General features: G+C 35.7%; 1 protein-coding gene across 3 annotated transcripts in view; it reads left to right on the forward strand.

Moving 5' to 3' along the window:
- The window catches only part of PALS1 (protein associated with LIN7 1, MAGUK p55 family member), a 95731-nt gene that overhangs the window by 56713 nt on the left and 15623 nt on the right, over window positions 1–23395 (forward strand). For all 3 annotated transcript variants that reach the window (XM_047864419.1, XM_047864418.1, XM_047864420.1), the window contains 5 exons: window positions 2701–2778; window positions 4116–4262; window positions 5765–5926; window positions 7607–7684; window positions 19759–19942. In XM_047864419.1, the coding sequence (XP_047720375.1) occupies window positions 2701–2778; window positions 4116–4262; window positions 5765–5926; window positions 7607–7684; window positions 19759–19942 (649 nt within the window). The remainder of the gene's footprint in view (window positions 1–2700; window positions 2779–4115; window positions 4263–5764; window positions 5927–7606; window positions 7685–19758; window positions 19943–23395) is intronic.

Raw genomic sequence — 23395 nt, forward strand, 5'->3', positions numbered from 1 at the left:
TAAAGGAGATACACCAGATTTTCCCATAGTTTTGGGGTTTATGGACATATTTTTTTGGTAACCAACTTTATTGAGCTATAATTTACATATGCTTAAAATGGGTACATTTATTGTATAGTTCAGTATGCTTTGACACATGATATACACCTGTGTAATCTATCACTGTGGTCGTTACAGAAGCATCCGTGACTTTTGCTAAGCTCCCTCGTGGCCCTTTACAGACAGTAACACCTCCTTCCCACTTCCCGGGCCCTAGGCCTTCACTGATCAGTTTTGTTTTTATTTACTAATTTGTCTTTTCTGAACATTTCATATAAATGGAATAAGATCATATGTAGTCTTTTGTGTCTGACTTCTTTTTCATATTTATCCATGTGTTGCATTTATCAGTATTTGTAACGTCTTGCTGAGTAGTAGTATTCCATTGTATGAATATCCCGCAATTTGTTTAACCACTCACCTGTTGATATTTGAGTTGTTTCCTGTTTATCATTCTGGCAGATGTGTAATGGTATCTCATTTTAGTTTGTATTAACATATAGTGGGCATTTTTTTATAGGCTGTTTCCCTATCTTTTGTAAAATAGCTTGTCAGAGTTTTTTTACCACTTAAAAAATCAGATTGTTGGTCTGAGTTGTAAAAAATTTTTTTTAAGTTTATTTTTGAGAGAGCACGAGCAGGGGAGGGGGCAGAGAGAGGAGGAGAAAGAGAATCTTAAGCAGGCTGTGCACTGTCAGTGCAGAGCCCAACACAGGGCTCGATCCCATGAACCATGAGATGAGATCATGACCCGAGCTGAAGTCAAGAGTCAGACGCTTAAGTGACTGAGCCACACAGGCATCCCAGGAATTACATTATTTAAATGGAAGGAACAGTAGATTTAAAATTAGAGACTGGGTTTTAGTACAAGAAAATATAGAATCCTTTGCCAAGTTACATGAAAGAAAAAAATACCAGTAACATCAGGAAAGAAAAAAGCATGAATGCAAACATAGGAGATTAAAAAATTATAATACAGTTACAGCTTTATGGTGTTAAATGTCCAAGTGCTATGAAGTGGATGGTTCTTTTAAGGAAATATAAATTGCCAAAGTGATTTAAGGACAGATAACCCAAAAAAGTAGACAAGTAACTATCAATAAAATATAGTTAAAATTAAGAAATCAGAAATCCACCTTTAAAAAATCACCATGCTCGGGTGATTTTATTTACAAGCTCTATCAAAACATTAAGAAACATAATTCTTGTGTTAAACTGTTTTAACACTTAAGTGTAGGAATATTAATATAGAAATTTAGGAACATTAATATAGAAATGTTAAAATATGAATAACTCACATGTAGAAATGTATTACAATAATAATTTATTATTAAAACCTTGGATTGTAACTTGTTCTGTGAGTGTCTTGCAAGCCAAGCAATCATTTCTAATACATTTTAACATGATAAACAGCAGTCTCTTACAATATGAGTAATAATGTGATGCCAAACATTACATGATCACAACTGAGCCGATGGTTCTTGAAATTTGCTTTGATACATGAGTGCTTTGGTTTACAAGCGGGTTTCCTGAGTGAATTGTGCTCACAGACCAAGGTTTTACTGTGTGCCTAGGTACTGTGCTAAGCAGTTTATATGGATTATCTCAAACTTTGGATGGTAGGTGCCATTTTATAGGTAAGGAAACAAAGGCTAAAAGCAACTCATCATAATTGTTTCTCCTATGAATGCAAGAATTGCTCCACCTCAAGACTTTTTTAATTACCTGTGCCTGTGGTATTGTAGTTGTTCCATTACTCTCATGTAAGCTTATCTCGTTAGTCTGTAACTCTTTAAAGTGTCATCTCTGGTTTAAAATATATAAACATATTTTAAAAGTACAAAGTAGCAAGTAACTGTTAAGATAGTTTTTCTTCCCTTATGTAATCATTTTTAGTCTATTTTATAGTACATTGATAGAAACTTCCAAGAAGCAAACAGTTTGGGACACCTGGGTGACTCAGTGGGTTGAGTGGCTGTCTGACTCTTGAGTTCGGCTTAGGTCATGATCCTAAGGTCATAGGATCAAGCCCCACGTCAGGCTCCACACTGAGAATGGAGCCTGCTTAAAATTCTCTCCCTCTGCCCCTCTCTCCTGCTTGTACTCTCTCTCTAAAATAAAGATTTAAAAAACTAAAAAAAACCCAGTTCATTCATAGTCATAAATACCAAAATCTTTAGTGTATTTTTTTAAATGAAAAACACTGTTGGGGCGCCTGGGTGGCGCAGTCGGTTAAGCGTCCGACTTCAGCCAGGTCACGATCTCACGGTCCGTGAGTTCGAGCCCCGCATCGGGCTCTGGGCTGATGGCTCAGAGCCCGGAGCCTGTTTCCGATTCTGTGTCTCCCTCTCTCTCTGACCCTCCCCCGTTCATGCTCTGTCTCTCTCTGTCCCAAAAATAAATAAACGTTGAAAAAAAAATTTTTTTTTTAAAAAATAAAAAAAAAATAAATGAAAAACACTGTTAACAGTGATAGCAAGATGGAAAACTCTGAGAAAAAACACATTCCTTTTTTCTCTTATAATTCTTTGTAGTGCTTTCCTTTCTTATAAGTAGATTTTACTAATTTAAATTGTATCTTTTTTTTTTTTTTTTTTAAGACTTGTATAGATGCTGGTGATGTTTCCTGTAACCTAGGAAAAATAATCTTTTGTTTCTTAGGTACAAACTGTTTTGAAGCCAATCCACCAGAAGGAAGGACAAGAATTAACTGCTTTGCTGAATGCTCCACATATTCAGGTAGAAAATGAACAGAACCATATGTATGTATATATATATATATATGTGATTTTTCTAGCATTCAAAATCTCTTTGAATCAAAATCTCTTAGGGCTAGAAAGAACCTCAAACATTATCTGTCCAGCCTGTTTTATTTACACCTCCCACTGCAAAATAAATTACTATGTTGAAATATATATATAGATATATAATATAGATATAGATATTTATTTATATAGTTACTTATTTTTTGGATTATCTATTTTTGTATTTAAAATTAACCACATTAGTTTTGAAACAACTTTATATTTTTCACAAAAATTCTTCCCTTTTGAGAGTACCTGGGTGGGGGTGGCTCATTCAGTTAAGCATCCGGCTCCTGATTTTATCTCAGGTCATGATGTCATGGTTTCTGATTTTGAGCCCCACGTCAGGCTCTGCACTGACAGTGGGAAGCCTCCTTGGGATTCTCTCTTTCTTTCTCCCCCTTTGCCCCTCCCCTGCTCATGTTCTCTGTAAAAAATAAAGATTTAAGGGGCGCCTGGGTGGCGCAGTCGGTTAAGCGTCCGACTTCAGCCAGGTCACGGTCTCGCAGTCCGTGAGTTCGAGCCCCGCGTCAGGCTCTGGGCTGATGGCTCGGAGCCTGGAGCCTGTTTCCGATTCTGTGTCTCCCTCTCTCTCTGCCCCTCCCCCGTTCACGCTCTGTCTCTCTCTGTCCCAAAAATAAATAAACATTGAAAAAAAAATTTTTTTTAAAAATTAATAAAGATTTAAAAAAATTCTTCCCCTTTTTTGGTTATATTTTTCCATAAATTTTAATTTTCTATGGTGTTGGTCCATTAAATTGATTTTGTTTTTATGAAGTTTAATAAGCATTTTTTAAATTTTATTTTTTAATGTTTATTCTTGAGAGAGGGAGAGACAGCGTTAATGGGGGGAGGGGGGGAGAGAGAGAGAGGAAGACACAGAATCTGAAGCAGGCTACAGGCTCTGAGCTGTCAGCACAGAGCCTGCCGTGGGACTTGAACTCACACACTGCAAGATCACGACCTGAGCTGAAGTCGGATGCTTAACCAACTGAGCCACCTGGGTGCCCCTGAAGTTTAATAAGCATTTTAGACTTTGATAACTCATCCGAGAGTTACCCTGTTGTACTTAACACATCTTTATTTTTAGCTATAAAAGACACAGGGTTGCATATATACTTCAGTTAGAAACTTTGGAAACAGATCTGAATAAATAATTATAGCACCTCTTTTAAAGGTTTAAATGAGAATATTAATCTACATGATTAGGTTAAAAATCTCTCTACAGAAATCATGCTGCTACTGTAAATGCTGTGGATTTGTTTGAAACAGGCACTTTTATTGGCCCATGATAAGGTTGCTGAGCAGGAAATGCAGCTAGAGCCCATTTCAGATGAGAGAATTTATGAAAGCATTGGCCAATATGGAAGAGAAACTGTAAAAATAGTTCGTATTGAAAAGGCTCGAGATATTCCGCTGGTAAGTGTTCCACATCTCTGATCTGAGATCCTTTCTACACAGAGATCTTCTATATGGCAGATAATTGAAGACCCCTTTACATTTCTGGTAGTTTTTCTTTTTTGAGATTGATTTGCTGGAGTTCTTTTATGTTCTTGCTCTTGCTCATGTTCCTTATTCAGTTGAGAAAAATTTGTTCATGTTTTCTTACCTATGATTTGATGAAAATAATAGCTTGTAAAATAATTGTTGAGGAACGAAGAAGGGACAAATTATCTGCTTCATTTATTCTCCCAGCTTTTTAAAAAAACAATAATTAGAAAATCTGATATTTTCATTCCATTAAATCTTTTGAAATACAGTTACTTATATTTTCCACATATACTTAGAAATATGTATTCTTTAATGTTAATATTAATGTTTTAATTTTTTTGTTTTTTAATGTCATATGTAAAACTTCTTTTTCGATCTCTTTTCTAAATCTGCTATCATTGTCTCAATTTTCTTTCTTTTGTTTTCAGAGAAACAATGTCTCAAATTACATCTTGAATAGTGTGGTACATAAGTTAGGGACTGTATCTTATGGGCAGTTATGTAATTAGATTTTTTCCCCCCACAGAAAAAGAAATTGGGAAAGTTACAAGAAAATTTTAAGTGTTTAGGAGAGGGGCACCTGGGCGGCTCAGTCATTTAAGCATCTGACTTCAGCTCAGGTCATGATCTCACAGTTCCTGGGTTTGAGCCCTGAGTAGGGCTCTGTGCTAACAGCTCAGAGCCTGGAGCCTGCTTCAAATTCTGTCTCTCTCTCTTTCTCTCTCTCTCTGCGCCTCCCTTGCTTGTCCTCTGTCTATCTCTTCCAAAACTAAACATTAAAAAAACATTTTTTTTTAAAGTTTAGGAGAAAAATGTTACGAACTCTGTCTGCTTTTAAGCTTTTAATCCATATTTCGTATTTCCATTTTTTGAGCATATGTATTTCAGTTGTGCTTTCAATTTATGTAATGAATGCTAATGTTTGATACATTTAAATGTGAATTGGTTGCAGCTATAATATATAATGTTTGAATAATCAAGCAGATTATTATTCATCCCTTAATCATATTTTGAATTTTAAAAAAGGGCTTTTATAGTTACAAGTCATGTTCACAAAGTACGTCTAAATATAGTATAACCATGAATAGTATCCAGAATCTAGAGAACAAATTTGATTATAGGTCTTCACGTTGTTTTTAAGTGCATATTTCTGTTGTTGTATACTTCAGAAGTCTGCTTGATTCTAATGAATACATAGTGTGTCTGAAACAAAATGTAAGGAAAATGATGAACTTTCAAAGCTAATTACCATGGTTACTCTAGTTGTGTAAGTTAGGTTTTTTTTTTTTTTTTCAAGATAACTGAAAGCTAGTATTGTTGAATTGAAAAAAATTTAATGAAGAAATGTTTAACAATAGAAAAAAATTAATGAAGAAATGTTTAACAAAAAAGTGCATTTCTATTTCAAAATTACATACTGCCTTTTTTAGGGTGCTACAGTTCGTAATGAGATGGATTCTGTCATCATTAGTCGGATAGTAAAAGGAGGTGCTGCAGAGAAAAGTGGTTTATTACATGAAGGAGATGAAGTTCTGGAGATTAATGGCATTGAAATTCGAGGGAAAGATGTCAATGAGGTTTTTGACTTGTTGGTAAGTTAATACAGGAGAATAACTGTTAGGTGGACACTTGGGTGGCTCACCCAGCTCACCTAGTGTCCGACTTCGGTTTAGATCATGATCTCATGGTTTGTGAGCCCGAGCCCCATGTCGGGCTCTGTGCTGACAGCTCAGAGCCTGGAGCCTGGTTCAGATTCTGTGTCTCCCTCTCTCTCTGCTCCTCCCCCTCTCATGCTCTGTCTCTGTCTCCTAAAAATAAATAAATGTTAAAAAATTAAAAGAACTGTTAGATTCTTAAAAGCTGTTTCTTTGTAATTAGACTTCAAAATAAAATATTTTAAAAATATTAAAAATTCTTAGACAATTTCCAACTGAACTTTCACGATATAATTATTTCTGTAATACTTATTAGTAGAGTTTCATTTTGGGGTGGTTACCACTGATTTTTTTCTTTTTCTGAGCTTTATTAATACTATGTATATTGCCTCTGAAATCACAATATAACTATTTCTTCAACATATATTTATTGAGTGCCTACCATGTGCTAGCCAGTAGGAAAATAGTGATAAAACAAAGTCCATACCCTTATCATTTTTAAGTTTTTTTTTTTTTTTTTTAATTCTCTTCAACTGATTGCTGTTTCCTTAATGATATTAGGTAATAGTAATGGTATAGATGTACACTGCCCAACATAATAACCACTAGCTCCTGGTGCTAGTTATTTAGATTTAAGTTAAGTAAAATTTAAAATTACACTCCTCATTCATATTTGCTGCATTTCAGGTGTTCAAGAGTAGTATATAGCTAATGGCTTCCGTATTAGAACGTTGTAGAAAGTTCTTTTGGACAGTGCTGGTATAATCAGGAAGCCATTTCATAGTCTGTCTTTGAGGGCAGTTTGATCACTTTGTATATATCCACAAACCAGACTTCTATTCTTATTTATTTAATATCAGTTGTTACAATAGAATCTGTCTTATCTACTGATGTTTGTTGAAGAATCTATAAAATGTCCTTATTTTCACTCAAACTCATTCATTGCTTTGGTAGAGCAGTGTCAGTGGTCATTGTTTTTAGGCCTTGTTTTATTGGCTCTTGTCTCTATGTTGAACACTGCTCTCTGCTATCTCTGGACCAGAATTTGTGATTACTGTTCAGGTTGGAGGTACCTGAACAAGGCAGTCAGTGGTGTACTGGGAAATAATAGTTTCCTGACAGTAAAACTCCATACAGTTAAAAAATAGAATGAATGACAGAGACCATGCATCTGGGAAGTGAGAATATGTGTATATTTGCATCATTTTTCTAATCCTGGTCACAATTACTATTTCAAGTTATACTTTATTAAAATTGATGTGTGCCAGAGTAGATAACCTAGAATTGTTATAGCACTGTGGTATCTTTCAATCCTTCACTGTGCAATTTTTCTAAGCTTACACCAAATGGAATACAAAAACCAAAGACTTCTAAGCTAAGTGGCTTTCTCTGGTGGACCAGAATTGCAGAATGTCCCATTCCTGAGTAGCTTAACATAATGGAGTTCATGAAAGGCCCAATTTGTGCTTCCTTATGAAACAGCATTCATCTTTACCAACTTTTTAGAAAGTGTTCTAGGGGATCCAGAATAGTCCAGTTTAGGGAATATTGATTATAAGGTCATAGAATGATTTTTGTAAGTGACAATTTTTAAATAACCTAATCTTTCTGTTGCAGTCTGATATGCATGGTACTCTGACATTTGTTCTGATTCCCAGTCAACAGATCAAGCCTCCTCCAGCCAAGGAAACTGTAGTAAGTGATTTTTTTATGTCCCATTATTTATTTTCTGGTGACTACTGTTTACTTTTTTATTTAATTGACAAACTTTTTTTTTTTAGAGTACTTTATGTTCACAGCAAAATTGAACACCAAGTACAGAGTTGTCACATATCTCTTGCCCCAACACGCACATAATTATCTCCACTATCAGCATCCTGTACCAGGTAGAACACTTGTTATGTTGATGAATCGACGGTTTCATTATTTCTCAAAGACCATAGTTAACATCAGGATTCACTTTTGGTGTTGTACATCCTATGGGTTTGACAAGTGTATAGTTCATATGTATCCATCATTTTATCATACAGAATAGTTTGCCCTAAAAATTGTCTTGCTCTGCCTAATCGGCACTTCCTAACCCCAGTCCACGGCAACCACTGATGTCCATAGTTTTGCCTTTTCCATAATGTCATATAGGAGGAATCAAACAATAGGTAGCCACTTCAGATTGGCTGTTTTCATGAGTGATAAGCATTTAAGTTTCCTCCATGTCTTTTCTTAGCTTTTGGTAGCTCCTTTTTTTTTTTTTAAGTGCCAAATAATGTTCCATTGTCTGGTTATACGGTAGCTTATCCACTTACCTACTGAAGGCTATCTTGCTTGTTTCTAGGTTTTGGTGGTTATCAGTAAAGCTGCTATAAACATCCCTGTGCAGGTTTTTTTGGTGGTTTTTTTTTGGTTTTTTTTGTTTTTTTGTTTTTTTTTTTGGTTTTTGGTTTTTGGTTTTTGGTTTTTAATTTATTGTTTAACTTATATCCAAGTTAGTTAGCATATGGTGCAACAATGATTTCAGGAGTAGATTCCTTAATGCCCCTTACCCATTTAAACATCTCCTCGCAGAAGGTTGAAACTAGACCACTTTCTCACACCATTCACAAAAATAAACTCAAAATGGATAAAGGACCTAAATGTGAGACAGGAAACCATCAAAACCTTAGAGGAGAAAGCAGGAAAAGACCTCTCTGACCTCAGCCGTAGCAATCTCTTACTGGACACATCCCCAAAGGCAAGGGAATTAAAAGCAAAAGTGAATTACTGGGACCTTATGAAGATAAAAAGCTTCTGCACAGCCAAGGAAACAACCAACAAAACTAAAAGGCAACCAACGGAATGGGAAAAGATATTCGCAAATGACATATCGGACAAAGGGCTAGTATCCAAAATCTATAAAGAGCTCACCAAACTCCACACCCGAAAAACAAATAACCCAGTGAAGAAATGGGCAGAAAACATGAATAGACACTTCTCTAAAGAAGACATCCGGATGGCCAACAGGCACATGAAAAGATGTTCAGCGTCGCTCCTTATCAGGGAAATACAAATCAAAACCACACTCAGGTATCACCTCACGCCAATCAGAGTGGCCAAAATGAGCAAATCAGGAGACTATAGATGCTGGAGAGGATGTGGAGAAACGGGAACCCTCTTGCACTGTTGGTGGGAATGCAAATTGGTGCAGCCGCTCTGGAAAGCAGTGTGGAGGTTCCTCAGAAAATTAAAAATAGACCTACCCTATGACCCAGCAATAGCACTGCTAGGAATTTATCCAAGGGATACAGGAGTACTGATGCATAGGGGCACTTGTACCCCAATGTTCATAGCAGCACTCTCAACAATAGCCAAATTATGGAAAGAGCCTAAATGTCCATCAACTGATGAATGGATAAAGAAATTGTGGTTTATATACACAATGGAATATTACGTGGCAATGAGAAAAAATGAAATATGGCCTTTCGTAGCAACGTGGATGGAACTGGAGAGTGTGATGCTAAGTGAAATAAGCCATACAGAGAAAGACAGATACCATATGGTTTCACTCTTATGTGGATCCTGAGAAACTTCACAGGAACCCATGGGGGAGGGGAAGGAAAAAAAAAAAAAAAGAGGTTAGAATGGGAGAGAGCCAAAGCATAAGAGACTTAAAAACTGAGAACAAACTGAGGGTTGATGGGGGGTGGGAGGGAGGAGAGGGTGGGTGATGGGTATTGAGGAGGGCACCTTTTGGGATGAGCACTGGGTGTTGTATGGAAACCAATTTGTCAATAAATTTCATAAAAAAAAAAAAATAAAAAATAAAAAAAAAAAAAAGTTATAATTAAAAAAATAAATAAATAAAAAAAATAAACATCTCCTCTCCCACAACCCCTCCAGCAACCCTCTGTTTGTTCTCTATATTTCAGAGTCTTTTATGTTTTGTCCTCTTCCCTGTTCTTATATTCTTTTTGCTTCCCTTCCCTTATGTTTATCTGTTTGGTATCTTAAATTCCTCATATGAGTGAGTCATATGATACTTGTCTTTCTCTGACTGATTTCACTTAGCATAATACCCTCTTGTTCCATCCATGTAGTCCTATGCAGGTTTTTTTGTGTGGATATGTTTTTGTCTCATTTGGTATACTAAGGAATTGAAACTTATGTCCACACAAAAACTTGTACATATATGTTTACTTTTGAGTCTTAGAAATGTCTCTTTAATTATTTATTAACACTCAAGTAAAAGGTAAATTCAGCAGTTCTCATTTAAATAAACATAAATATTAATATTTCAAAGTTAGTAAGCTCTGAAAAGTAAAAAATAAAACATAGTTTTCTTCCAGAATTTTTATGACTTGCAACTTCTTTTTCTGTCATTGTAGGTGGTTTATTTAACTTAAACATACTTAGTGCAGGAGGAAAAAGTGCTTTTTCAAAGTATGTACAGCTTTAATTTTAGAATATCTATTGCTCTTTATGTTAAACATTTATTCAACTGCTATGGTAAAAGACAAACTTCATACAACCTAACAGTTCCACTCCTAGATATATATCCAAAAGAATTGAAAACACATCCTCAAAAAAACTTGTATGTGAATGTTCATGGCAGCATTATTTTATTAACCACAAAGTAGAAACAGCCCAGATGTCTGCTACCTGATGAATGGAAAATGAAATATGATCTATCCATTTTTAGAAAGGAATATTATTTGGCAGTAAAAAGGAATAAAGTACTGATACTTGCTATAACATGGGTGAACTTGAAAAAATTAGGCTAGATGAAAGAAGCCAGTCACAAAAGGCCATATATTGGTTCATTTATATGAAATGTCCAGAATAGGTAAATTTGTAGAGACAGGAGGTAGTAGATCCTTAGGTATCAGAATGGACAGTTAGGAGAGCATGGGAGTGATTCTTAATCAGTATGAGGTTTCCTTTGGAGGTGATAAAAAAATGTTACAAAATTGTTCATGGTTGTACAACTCTGAATTAATAAAAAGTATCTAATTGTGTACAGTAGTGACTTGTATAATGTATGAGTTCTTTCTCAGTAAAGCTGTTCGGAAATTTACAGACTTCAAAATGCTGAGTTGATGTAGAAGGCTGATGTGTATTGCGTCTGTTATTATTAACTTCTACAAAAGCATAATGGTTTGAAAGAACACAGTTTCATTTTTTTGTCAATATTTCATCACAGTTATGGGGCACCTGGGTGGCTCGGTTGGGCGACTGACTTCGGCTCAGGTCATGATCTCACAGTTCATGAGTTCGAGCCCCGCGTCAGGCTCTGTGCTGACAGCTCAGAGCCTGGAGCCTGTTTCAGATTCTGTGTGTTCCCTCTCTTTACCCCTCCCCTGCTCATGCTCTGTGTCTCTCTGTCTCTCGATAATAAATAAACGTTAAATTTTAAAAAAAATTTCATCACAGTTATGCTTCATATTTTGACTATCATTCCATGTTTTCCCTTCATTCCTTATGGAACATATTGAAGTTGATGTTGCATCTGCAAGCTTCCTTCTGTTTAAAGTGCTTTGTAGGAAGAAAAATGAGGAAATAGTTTGTCCCTGAATTCCATCAGCCTCATTCTCTATGCCTTTTTCCCTGTAAACGAGGCCTGAATTTCAAAAGTAGCTCTGCAATCTGAGTAGACTTCACAGAGGAGGGTTAGAATATGCGTTTACTTATCTGGGCTTTAAAAAAAATAATAAAGGGACAGAGAGAAAGGAAAAGATGGAAGGTTTATCCATTTTAAAATAGAGTATTTTGGGGGTGACTAGCTGGCTCAATCAGTAGAGTATGTGGCCCTTGATCTCAGGACTGTGAGTTTAAGCCCCACATTGATTCAGCATTTGATGGTAGAGATGCTTTTCATCGATGAGTTTCTTTATGTTTGTGATTAATTGATTTATATATTTGGGTGCTTCCATATTTGGCATGTAAATGTTTACAATTGTTAGGTCTTCTTGGTGGATAGACCCCTTAATTATGATATACATGCCCTTCTTCATCTCTTGATACAGTCTTTTTTAAAGTCTAGGTTGTCTGATAGAAGTATGGCTACTCCGGCTTTCTTTTGTTTACCATTAGCATGATAGATGGTTCTCCATCCCCTTACTTTCAATCTGTAGGTGTCTTTAGGTTAGAGATGCTTTTCAAAATGAAAAGATGATGTACAGTATTTTTTTTTCCTTCATTTCCTTCTTAAATTGTGAAGAACTCTCAAAATTGCCATATCTCTTGGAAAGTTTTTATCAAACCTAACTGGCTGCAAATGAATTACTGTTATTAAAGCTTGCACAAAGAAAACAGTGATAGGAAATTATAATTTTAGTTATTGGAGAATATGCAGAATAATTATCTGTGAGATTGCTGAATTTAAGAAATTAAAACAATTTATTGACCACTGTTATGGTACAAGTCAGGATCTATTAAGAGCAGCAAAAGGTATCTTTCTGATGTATGTTTTGTGATGTTTGAAGAAATGTGTGTTTAAGAGAAAATGGGAGTTATCTGCCAACCCCACTATATTTACTTGCTGAATTATGACGTCACAGACGGCAGGAGTCAGCTCTATCAGAAGTACTGCTTTATTTAGGTTTCTTTTGCATCACACATAGCAACCAGTGGCTGCTCTATCAGTCACAGAGGGCAAGAGTCTTGGCACCTTTGTAGTTCACTTCTGGGTGATGGGCACATTTGTCCCAGGAAACAGCATCATTCATTCATTCATTCATTCATTCATTTTTTAATGTTTATTTTTGAGAAAGAGTGCAAGCTGGAGAGGGTAGCAAGAGGGAGACACAGAATTCAAAGCACACTCCAGGCTCTGAGCTGTCAGCACAGAGCCTAACACAGGGCTCAAACTCATGAACCATGAGATCGTGACATGAGCTGAAGTCAGACACTTAACCGACTGAGCCACCCAGGTGCCCCAACATAACATCATTTAAATGGCAGTTTCCTTCTGTCTGCATTGACTTGAAAAAAAAGTTGGAGTTCTCAGACAAGTGTGCAAAACTCTAGATTATTCTACCATATAATTGAAATAATATGGAAGGAAGAAATAAAATATTTGAACATGAAGGCACTTTTTTCATGTAGTCCAGTGCTCTGATCTAACAGAAATAAATTGAAATGTGAGGGGTCACAATGCTTATTAGTGATGGAATATGTACTAGAAAATTCAGAGATTATTGATTATCCAATAAATATTAGCTATTATTGTGATTAGTTACTCAGTACCAGGTATGGTACTAATTGTTTTTTATAGGTTTTACCTCATTTAATGCCCACAGCATCCCTGTAAAAATACAGGTATTTTTATTTAACCCCTTCAACAGGCATTGAAACTAGAACTTAGGTCAAGTTAATTGCCCAAGCCCACTATTAATAAGTGACTAAGGACTAAATCTTATGCTTATTCCAGAAATTATGCTTTTAACAGTGTATAGTATAACAGGTAATGTCCCACAAAGCCACTAAATATTGCATTACTGTTTATTATCAATCTAAAGAAAATAATTAGAATACCATGATAGAAAAGTGTAACTATAGATGAATTAACGTCTTAGTAGCTGGGACGCCTAGGTGGCTCAGTTGGTTAAGCATCCAACTCTTGATTTTGGCCCAGGTCATGATCTCATGGTTTGTGAGTTCGAGCCCTACGTCAGGCTCTGCAATGATAGCACGGAGCCTGCTTAGGATTCTCTCTCGCTTGCTCGCTCGCTGCTCTTCCCCTCTTCGTGTGTGCTCTCTCTCTCTCTCTCTTTCTGTCTCAAAAGTAAATAAACCTTAAAAAAAACAAAACTTGTTAGTAGCTATATAAATAATGATACTAGATTCTGAGTACAATAAAAGCATACTAAAGACATTAGTGTTTTAAATTGCCATAGGGTCTCTTTTGCCTACAGAAGACTTACAGCTTTAAGAAGACTGGGAACATGACTGAAGTCTTCATTTGTGGGGATTGGGATGGGAGGATAGGAGAGAGATGTGCTTTAAGGGGAATTTATAGGCTTAGGAAAGGAGAATGCTAAAAATCACAGGTCAGGGATACAAAACACAGAATTAGCCACTAGCCAAATGGTATTAATAATTGAAATCTATTCTTAGGGGTCCCCAGTTTTTTCCTTACAGTGAAAATCTTGTTTTTGTGTACTAGGCACTATGCTAAGCAGTGAGTTGATAATAATTAACATGATATAAAATAGCTATAGCTTGTAGTAAATGATAAAATGGAAATAAGCAGCCTTGAACACTGAAGAATAAAAAGAAATAGGATTAAGTGGTCAGGAAAGTCTTCTGGGTGGAGGCAACATGAGGCTGAGACCTGCAAGAAGAGATGAAGCTAGGCCTATTAATTGCCAGAAGACCTTTCTATTTGGAAATCCTTGGAGGTGGAGGAAAGTGGGGGAGTGGAAAAGTGGGGAGAGGATTCAAAGAGATGAAGCTGGAGAGGTAGGTAGGACCAGGTCAAGTAGATCTCTGTGGCCACAGCAGGAAGTTTGGATATTAAATCTAGTATCATGATCTGATTTGTATTAAAAAAAAAAACATTTCTTGGGTGCCTGGGTGGCTCAGTCGGTTAAGTGTCCAACTTCGGCTCAGGTCATGATCTCACAGCTCGTGATTTTGAGCCCCATGTCGAGCTCTGTGCTGACAGCTCAGAGCCTGGAGCCTGCTTCAGATTCTGTCTCCCCCTCTCTTTCTGCCCCTCCCCTGCTCGTGCTCTGTCTCTGGCTCTCTCAAAAATAAACATTAAAACATATATTTAAATAAATAAGAATAAAAAATTAAAAAATAAAAAAACAATTTTTGGGGCGCCTGGGTGACTCTGTCAGTTAAGTGGCCTACATCAGCTCAGGTCATGATCTCATGGTTTGTGACTTTGAGGTCCATGTCAGGCTTTCTTCTTTCGGTGCAGAGCCCACTTCAGATCCTCTGTTCCGCTCTCTTTTTGCCCCTACCCCCACTGATGCTCACTCTCAAAAACAAATACACATAAAAAAAATCATCTGGCCGCTGTGTGGAAATTGGATTAGTAGAGCCAGTAAGGGAAGCAAGGAGACTTAGGAAACTGAAATCATTATAAAGTATGATGATGGCTTAAACTAGGATGATAGCAGTGGCAATAGAGAAAATAGATCAGGTTGTGTTCTAGAAGTAGAGATGGCAAGACCTTGTAAAGAATGCAGAGAGTAAAAGAGGAAGCAAGGATGCTTGAATAACCCACTGAGTGGATAGTGGTTCTGCTTACTAAAGGGAAGTCTGGAGGAAATAAATTTGGGGAGAAAAATGAAGAGGTCCATTTTCCAGGTTGAAGGGCATTCATGTGGACATACTGAGTACATAGAATTGAATGTATCAGTCTGTAATTCTAAGGAGAGATCTGGGCTATAGTTGTATTTACTGTGGGGAGAGCAGGTCAGGGGAGCAGTCTGTTTATATGTATTATGTGTTTGCAAGAAATTCTATAGTTTAAAAAAAATGATTAAGGATGTTCACAGTTTTTAAAGAGTTGAGAACTGCCTTTGTCAAATGTATTTACTTTTCTGTTAAGAAGTATAAAATGTATTCTCTAATTTTCATCTTAATTTTTTCTCTCCTTTGGAAGAGGATCTGGAATTTTATAATGCAGTAAGATTTTTATGAATACTGGGGCGCCTGGGTGACTCAATTCGTTAAGCGTCCGACTTCAGCTCAGGTCATGATCTCACGGCTTGTGAGTTTGAGCCCTACATCGGGCTCTGTGCTGACAGCTCAGAGCCTGGAGTCTTCTTTGGATTCTGTGTCTCCTTCTCTCTCTGCCTCTCCCCCGTTCATGCTCTCGCTCTTGCTCTCTCTGTCTCTCTCTCTCAAGAATAAACATTTTTTAAAAATTTAAGATTTTTATGAAATTTCAGTGTATATTAGATGGACATCCCTTTTCAAGTTAGGGCAATTGCTGTGTTAAGTTTGCTGTTATTCTAAGGTTCATATTTCTGTCGCCCTTCTATTAAACAACTTCTGGATGTCCCACAGATACCCAAAACTTCTCATATAAAATATGGAAGCAGACAAAGATAATCCTTGAGTGGGCATCGGGAGGAGGAATCTAGGGTTGGAGGAGGAATTTGGAAACTGTTATAACACACTGGAAAGGCTTTTCTTGATGCTGCCCTTAATTTTACAGTGTGAGCAAGGGGTAGAGTTTAGGCCAAAGCTAAAGGAAGATAGATAGACTTTCATTCTTTTCTCTTCCACAAATAATTTTAAAACTTCAAGATAAATCTATAATAAGAAATACAGAAATAAAAATTACAAAGAAAAATTATTTTGGAGCATGGACTCCCTTAGGAAAGATGTAAATAAATTGATGAATTGTTATCTCTTTAGCATATCCCCATCATTAGGACTTTGAATGTGAATAGTTTACAGGTACTATGAAAAGGCCCAGAGAAAAATGTTGGGCTGGAAGGTAATTGTATATAAACACAAGATTTTGTTTTGTTTTGAAACCAAACCAGTACAATGAGATACATTGTACTGATATTGCAGCATTGTTAAACCCTGGAGTCTTCTAGAAGGGTCTGCATCTCTCCATTTTAAAAAGGCTTTGTTTTCCTTTGTATGGTAAAAAAAAAAAATAGCCACTAAAGGAGCTGGAGAGGAAAAATGGATGGAGATACCTTCTAGCACTGATAAGAGTTGATCGGTAGAATATATGGATAGAAGTCACATAGAGTATGGCAAGGCAATGCTCAGACTTTAACTCAACCAAATGGTCAAGCTCTGTTGTGAAAAAACTTTGCTTTTTTTTTTTTTTTTTTTTTTTTTTTTTTTTTTTTTTTTTGCTTTGCTCTTAATTTTAGGGTACATTGTATACAGCTCTAGATAAACTTGTCACATAAGCAAAGCATTTCCCCTCTGTACTCTTCCTCAGCCTACACAAAGAGAGGCCCCATTCCAAACCAGCTAAATCTGAATGGTCAAGGGGTGACCCCAAGGCAGGAGTAGAGTGAAAAGCATCTCTGGCTGATTTTGTTGGACTTTGGCAAAGGTCATTGAACTACATACAGCCTCCACAGTGGTCTAGTTAGTTTCCCTTAGGGTAGTAGTTCCCTAAGATTTTAGGGTACATTTCTTTCTTTCTTTCTTTCTTTCTTTCTTTCTTTCTTTCTTTCATTTATTTATTTTTAAATGCTTATTTATTTATTTTTGAGAGAGACAGCACACAAGCGGGGGAAGGGCAGAGAAAGAGGGAGACAGAATCTGAAGCAGGCTCCAGGCTCTGAGCTGTCAGCGCAGAGCCCAACACAGGGCCCAAATCACAAACTATGAGATCATGACCTGAGCTGATGTTGGATGCTTAACCGACTGAGCCACCCAGGCACTAGGGTACATTTTAAATGGCATGTGTGTAACAGTTATCCGAGGAACCTAGTTAAAATGCAGAGTCAAAGTCGGAGATGTGGCATAAGAATTTAGTATTTTGATAAACATTCTAGGCAAGTGATCTTAGCAGAACACTTTGAAAACATGCTCTGTATTGCTTTCAGAAAACTATTTGATAAAATCGTCAGTCAAGTGACCAAATTAGTCTGATCTCCTAGATGTCTAAAATAAAAGCCTGATAACAAAAATCTCTCTACCTCCTTAAATAATCCCTGTGATTCCATAATTAGATTCCTAAGACTCTTTGGCTAAAAAGGCAACAATTTAAGCAGATTTTGGAAGGTTGGTTGACAGGGATAGTTGACAGGGACTTCTAGATTATCCTACATTTTATGCCAAGGTTATAAATTGTATGTATAGTCTCTTTAATCAAAGTCTCAACTGTGTTTTGATTCTCTGCTACTTTTGTATAACTTTCTAAAATTTATTTTTGGTTTTACCTGGCAGAGTTTTCAAGGTGTTAAAACTCTGTTTTCACATTAACAGTAAGGCTCTTTAGGGCACTCTCTAGCCGGAATGCAGCAGAACACAGTCCAAATGAAAGAGGTCTCTTAACCATATTTAATCCAAGAGTGTGTACGTTGTGATTCCATTTGTATGAAGCAAAGTACCGGGAAAACTAATCTATGCTTCTAGAAATCAGGATGATGTTTGCCCTTGGAGGACATAGAGTGGTTAGTGACCGAAAGGTACAGGTGTCAGGGCTTCTCGTGTGCTGGTGATATTCTCGTTCTTGATTTGCATGCTGGTTATACAGGTACGTTTCATTTGTGGAATTCATTGAGCCATACATTTATGACTTTGTGTACTATTTGAACTTACAGAGTACATCCATGAAAAGATAACCCCAAAAAAGCAGACTAGCTATGTAAGTTCTGCATTTTTAACTGGATCATTTGCTTTATTTCAGTATTGCCAGTTTTATATTGGGAGTTGGATTTTCTCATTTCCTATATATAGTAGTTAGTAAAATATTTTTCTGAAATTATAAAAATATTTAAGACACCCTCAAGCATAATTTCTGAAAGAGGCTGTTACTTTCATGAGGATTCTTGGTTATGCCTTATGGAGGGAGATGGATTAGATAGATAGAGATATATTTTTATCACTTAGAAAGTGTTTTATCAAATTTCATATATCCATCATCATTGAAAATACTCAATTTTGTGTTTTAGGAGCTGAAAAAAGATACTGTACTTTCATAAAACAATTCTTGAAGCAGACCAGTATTATTTTTATGATAGGTGGCCTCAATTATGGTGAGGATGTAAAAGGCAATAACAATTGGATAGAAAAGGACTCTGAATAATAAAATTCTTAAGCTGTCAATTAGTTGCTTGGCTCATTGAGCTGAAACCTGAAGTTTAACCTCTATGGGGCAGAAACACTCATTGCATATAGGTGCTGGATTTCATTAGATGAAAATGGACTTCTTACAGATTTTGGAAATGCCACATGTCACTTAACCAGGCTGGATGAAAATTATAATGGAAAGTTAAAGAGAATATTAATTCTTTTTACTTTATTAAAATTAAGACAACTTTGTTACATCTTACAGAGGTGTATTGGAGGAAATAGTATAGGAATAACTTAGCTCTCAGTAAGATTCATGTGAATTCTTACCTACCTTTAATGCTGCAAGTGTAACACATTTTTTTGATATGCAGAAAAATTGTTAGCAAAAATTATAACCGTACAACTAGTTAAATTTCAAAGCCTACAAATAGAATACACAGGAATTTATTATAAACTTGATTTAGGTGATTTTAGCAGTTTGGGGTGTGATTGTTTCTGAACCTAAACAGATCCCTTTTAAAAGTAACACTGAGAGAAGTTTAAGGCACAGTCGCACTGACAGTGTATTCAAGAAGGGTAACAGCACCAGGGAAACTGACACTCTCCTGCATAGGTGACAGATGTGGTGAGGTTTAGTCCACATTTCTAGACAGTAGTGGTTTAGAAATTACATACCTTACTGCAGAGTCATTGTTTTCAAAGGTCAGGAATAGAGGGGGAAAGGGTCTCAGTTACATTCCTTCTGCTTCTCTCAAGCCTTTGAGGTCCCTTAGCACTTCAGGCTCAGTTAGCAGCTAACAGTGCAGTCCTGTGCATACTTTTATACAGTTTTTGTTTGTTGTTTGTACTCTAGTACATGTTTGTAATCAACAGAGTGATGAACTTAACTGAAGAAAACAAGCCTGAGAAAATACTGCAGTTACTTAACTAAACCTCCCTTCTTTCAACTCATAATTGCTTTGCACTAATAAAATTGTAACATTTTGATTATATTTATGCTGAATATTTTGTGTTGCCATTTCATCATTACCGTTGTTTTGATTTTTACCCTTTTTATCTTTTAGATCCATGTGAAAGCTCATTTTGACTATGACCCCTCAGATGACCCTTATGTTCCGTGTCGAGAGTTAGGTCTATCTTTTCAAAAAGGCGATATACTTCATGTCATCAGTCAAGAAGATCCAAATTGGTGGCAAGCCTATAGAGAAGGGGACGAAGATAATCAACCTCTAGCTGGGCTTGTTCCAGGTAAAAAGACAATATAGTATAAAGTACATATTTAAAAGAACATTTTGGAAAGAGCCCAAATGTCCATCGATGGATGAATGGATAAAGAAGATGTGGTATGTGTGTATACACACACACACACACACACACACACACACACACACACATGCAATGGAGTATTACTCGGCAATAAAAAAGAATGAAATCTTGCCATTTGCAACTATGTGGATGGAACTAGAGGGTATTATGCTAAGCGAAATTAGAGAAAGACAAATATCTTATGATTTCACTCATGTGAGGACTTTAAGACACAGAACAGATGAACAAAGGGAAGGGAAGCAAAAATAATATAAAAACAGGGAGGGGAACAAAACATAAGAGACTTAAATATGGAGAACAAACAGAGGGTTACTGGTAGGGTTGTGGGAGGGGGGAAGGGCTAAATGTGTAAGAGGCATTAAGGAATCTACTCCTGAAATCATTGTTGTACCATATGCTAACTAACTCGGATGTAAATTTTAAAAATTTTTTTAAAAATTAAAAAAAAATCATTTTGGGGCATCTGGGTGGCTCAGTCAGTTAAGCATCTGGCTCTTGGTTTTGGCTCAGTTCATGATCTCACAGTTTGTGAGATCAAGCCCCATGTCAGGCTCTGCCACTGACAGTGTGGAGCCTGCTTGGGATTCTCTCTCTCTCCCTCTCTGCCTCACCCCTGTTCACTCTTTCTAAAAACAAATAAACTTAAAAAATATATATTTAAAATATAAGGCTTTACAGAGAAGAACTCACTTTTTCATGTCCTTTAAAAACCGATGTAGTTATTTTTTCATGCAGTTGAGTCTATGTGTATAAAACCACAGAAGGCCACAAACCGTCTGCTTTAAAAGCCAAAAGCTGAAAACAGATTTTGTCTATACTCAGTCATATTTCAAGGAATGAGGAATGGGCTTCTTATATTAACTTCAGGGGATGATGCTACACCCTTGATTCTTCACAGTAACAGACATGAGATGTTCCTCTAGAAATCCTGCGGTATTGAGCAGCCATCATGTTCTACTTAGTGCTCGTGCCAAATATCAATTTGATATCTTCTCATCATGCCAGCCTTAGCCCATAAATATTTAGAACTAGAGTATATTGACTGATTGTATTGAGTTTCTAAAAGTATAGAGATGCACCAAGGAGATTTCAGTGATATCATTTGTAAGGTTTTTTTTATAGGACAAATAAATGAACCCACCTTAGTTTGAGTTTGATGATGGTTTTGTTAGAAGACTTCTTAAGAAGTCATATTGTCTACCTTCCATTAATGTCTGCTGTCATAACAGTCTACATCCATATGTACTATAAAAATGTGCCATAGAAGTACATGACTATAATGCTTTTAAACATTTTAATATGTAACTGATCAAAATTATTTTGTTCCTTGTTTTTTCTAAATCTGTTAACATCAGATACTTATATTTATTTCTTTTTTACTTACTTTAAAATTTTAGTGCTCTAAAATTTTCCATCACCATAGTTACTTGTTTTTACTAGGAATGCAGTCTGTATAGCTCCTGAAGATAACCTGGTTATCTTTAATGCTTCTTGAGTGTATCAGACTCAGTATTAATGGTTTTGCTTTTGTTCTTATGAAATACACTGAGTTCTGCAGATTATGCCAACATAGGTGGAATTTGCTTATTGATTTCCAAGAATCCTTGGCTTGAAACAAACAAACAAAAAAAAAAACTAGATATAAAAATTTAAAAAGTTGAACTCTAGTCCAAGTTTTTTAAGTAAAACCACTTTTATCTTTCAAAAAAAAATACATTTGATTTTAAGGTAGATCTCTGAAAACAAGATGAAAATCAAAAACTTTGAAAGCCGCCTATATTAAAATCTTAATTCTAAAAGGAAAAACTTAGAATGAAATGTTTTTCATTTATTTGTATCATTGGTAGCTGAAAGGTGGAAGTAAAAAAATGATTAAAACATATATATGTACATATGTATATGTGAAGAAAAAGGGATTGAGAAGAATAAATGCAAGGGAATACATTGAGTAGTATCTTAAATTCAAATGGTGAATGTTCACATATTATTTTGTAAAGTGACCTCCTGGAATTAATTTCTTTAATTTGAGATAATTTTAAATGATTCAGAACCAAGATCCAACGTAGTACTTTCTACATAGTAAATGCTTAATGAAAGCTTTGTAAAAATTGAACTATTAAATTTTCTAACACTGGTTTATTATTTATCTTCTATTATAAGATACTATATTCTAGTAAAACATGTCCTAGGATTGGTTGATACTTAATACTTTAATAGTATTAAACTATTGTTTATTATTATTGTTTATTGTACCCTCAGCACATAGCCTGGTGTCTTCCATATGTATCACAGATTCTTTACTACATGATCTAAAATTAAACTGATCTCATTATACATTATTAGTTATTGAGAAGAAAGAGCAGTCAATTCCATTGAAGGGAGGAAAACATAAAAAAGAGGAAATAAAATGTTATGGTTTCATAGTACCATGAAAAGAGCACTGTCTTGGAGAGTAAGAGATAGGAATTTGAATCCTAATTCTGCTCCTTTTGAGTCTTCAGTAAATCATTTAATTTCATTGAGGTGTAGCTACCTCACCTGTAAATTCAGAAAATAATGCTTCATAAAAACATCAGTGTTATGCATAAAAATCTGTCAATTGGGGCCTGATAAGAAATCGTCACTGGAAACAAATGGTATCTACTACTATTTTAGTTTACTTTATGGTGATCCTCCCCTCAGAAAAACCTTTTCCAAATGCTACCTGTTGGTTAAATTGAAAAATTAAAAAGACTCTGTTTTGGCTAAAATTTTGTGTCAAGTAAGTACGATCTATTCTTTGGGAGTTAACCCAGTAATCTCTAGAACATATTTATATCTTATGATTGAATCCATCCAGTTATTTCTGTGTCTAATTTTTTGTTTTTTCATTTGTATATGAGAAAGGGAAATAAATAGTAACTGGTTTGATTACTAAGAACCACTGGAAAGTGGGTAGGGAGGTAAGGGCTGGAAGGTTCTTTGAAAAGCAAATAAATGTTGATCCTACTCACAGAAACCTTGAACCAAAGAATCAAACAGTTATAATGTATAAATATCAGTAATTATTACTGATAACAATAATGCTGAAAAGAGGCCAGTTAATACTTTTAGTCATAAAACATTACTGTGTGCTAGAATACAGAGAATACAACTTTTAAGTTTTGTTGAAAATTGCATGTTGAGGAAAAGCGAGTGAAAAGGAAAACTATTTGTCACAATCCATCTCTTAGACTGAGACCACAGAGGGGAATTCACAAGAACTTTTTAAAATACGTGTCTTACCATTAAATAATGTACCCTCTAATTTACATTTGATCATAGTCCAACATTAGTGTTTGACATATTAGAAACATCTTATAATGGATTGTATTATTGTTGCCTGTTTGTTTCTTT

The sequence above is a fragment of the Prionailurus viverrinus genome, chromosome B3 (genome assembly GCF_022837055.1).
Source record: "Prionailurus viverrinus isolate Anna chromosome B3, UM_Priviv_1.0, whole genome shotgun sequence".
Taxonomy (NCBI): Eukaryota; Metazoa; Chordata; class Mammalia; order Carnivora; family Felidae; genus Prionailurus; species Prionailurus viverrinus.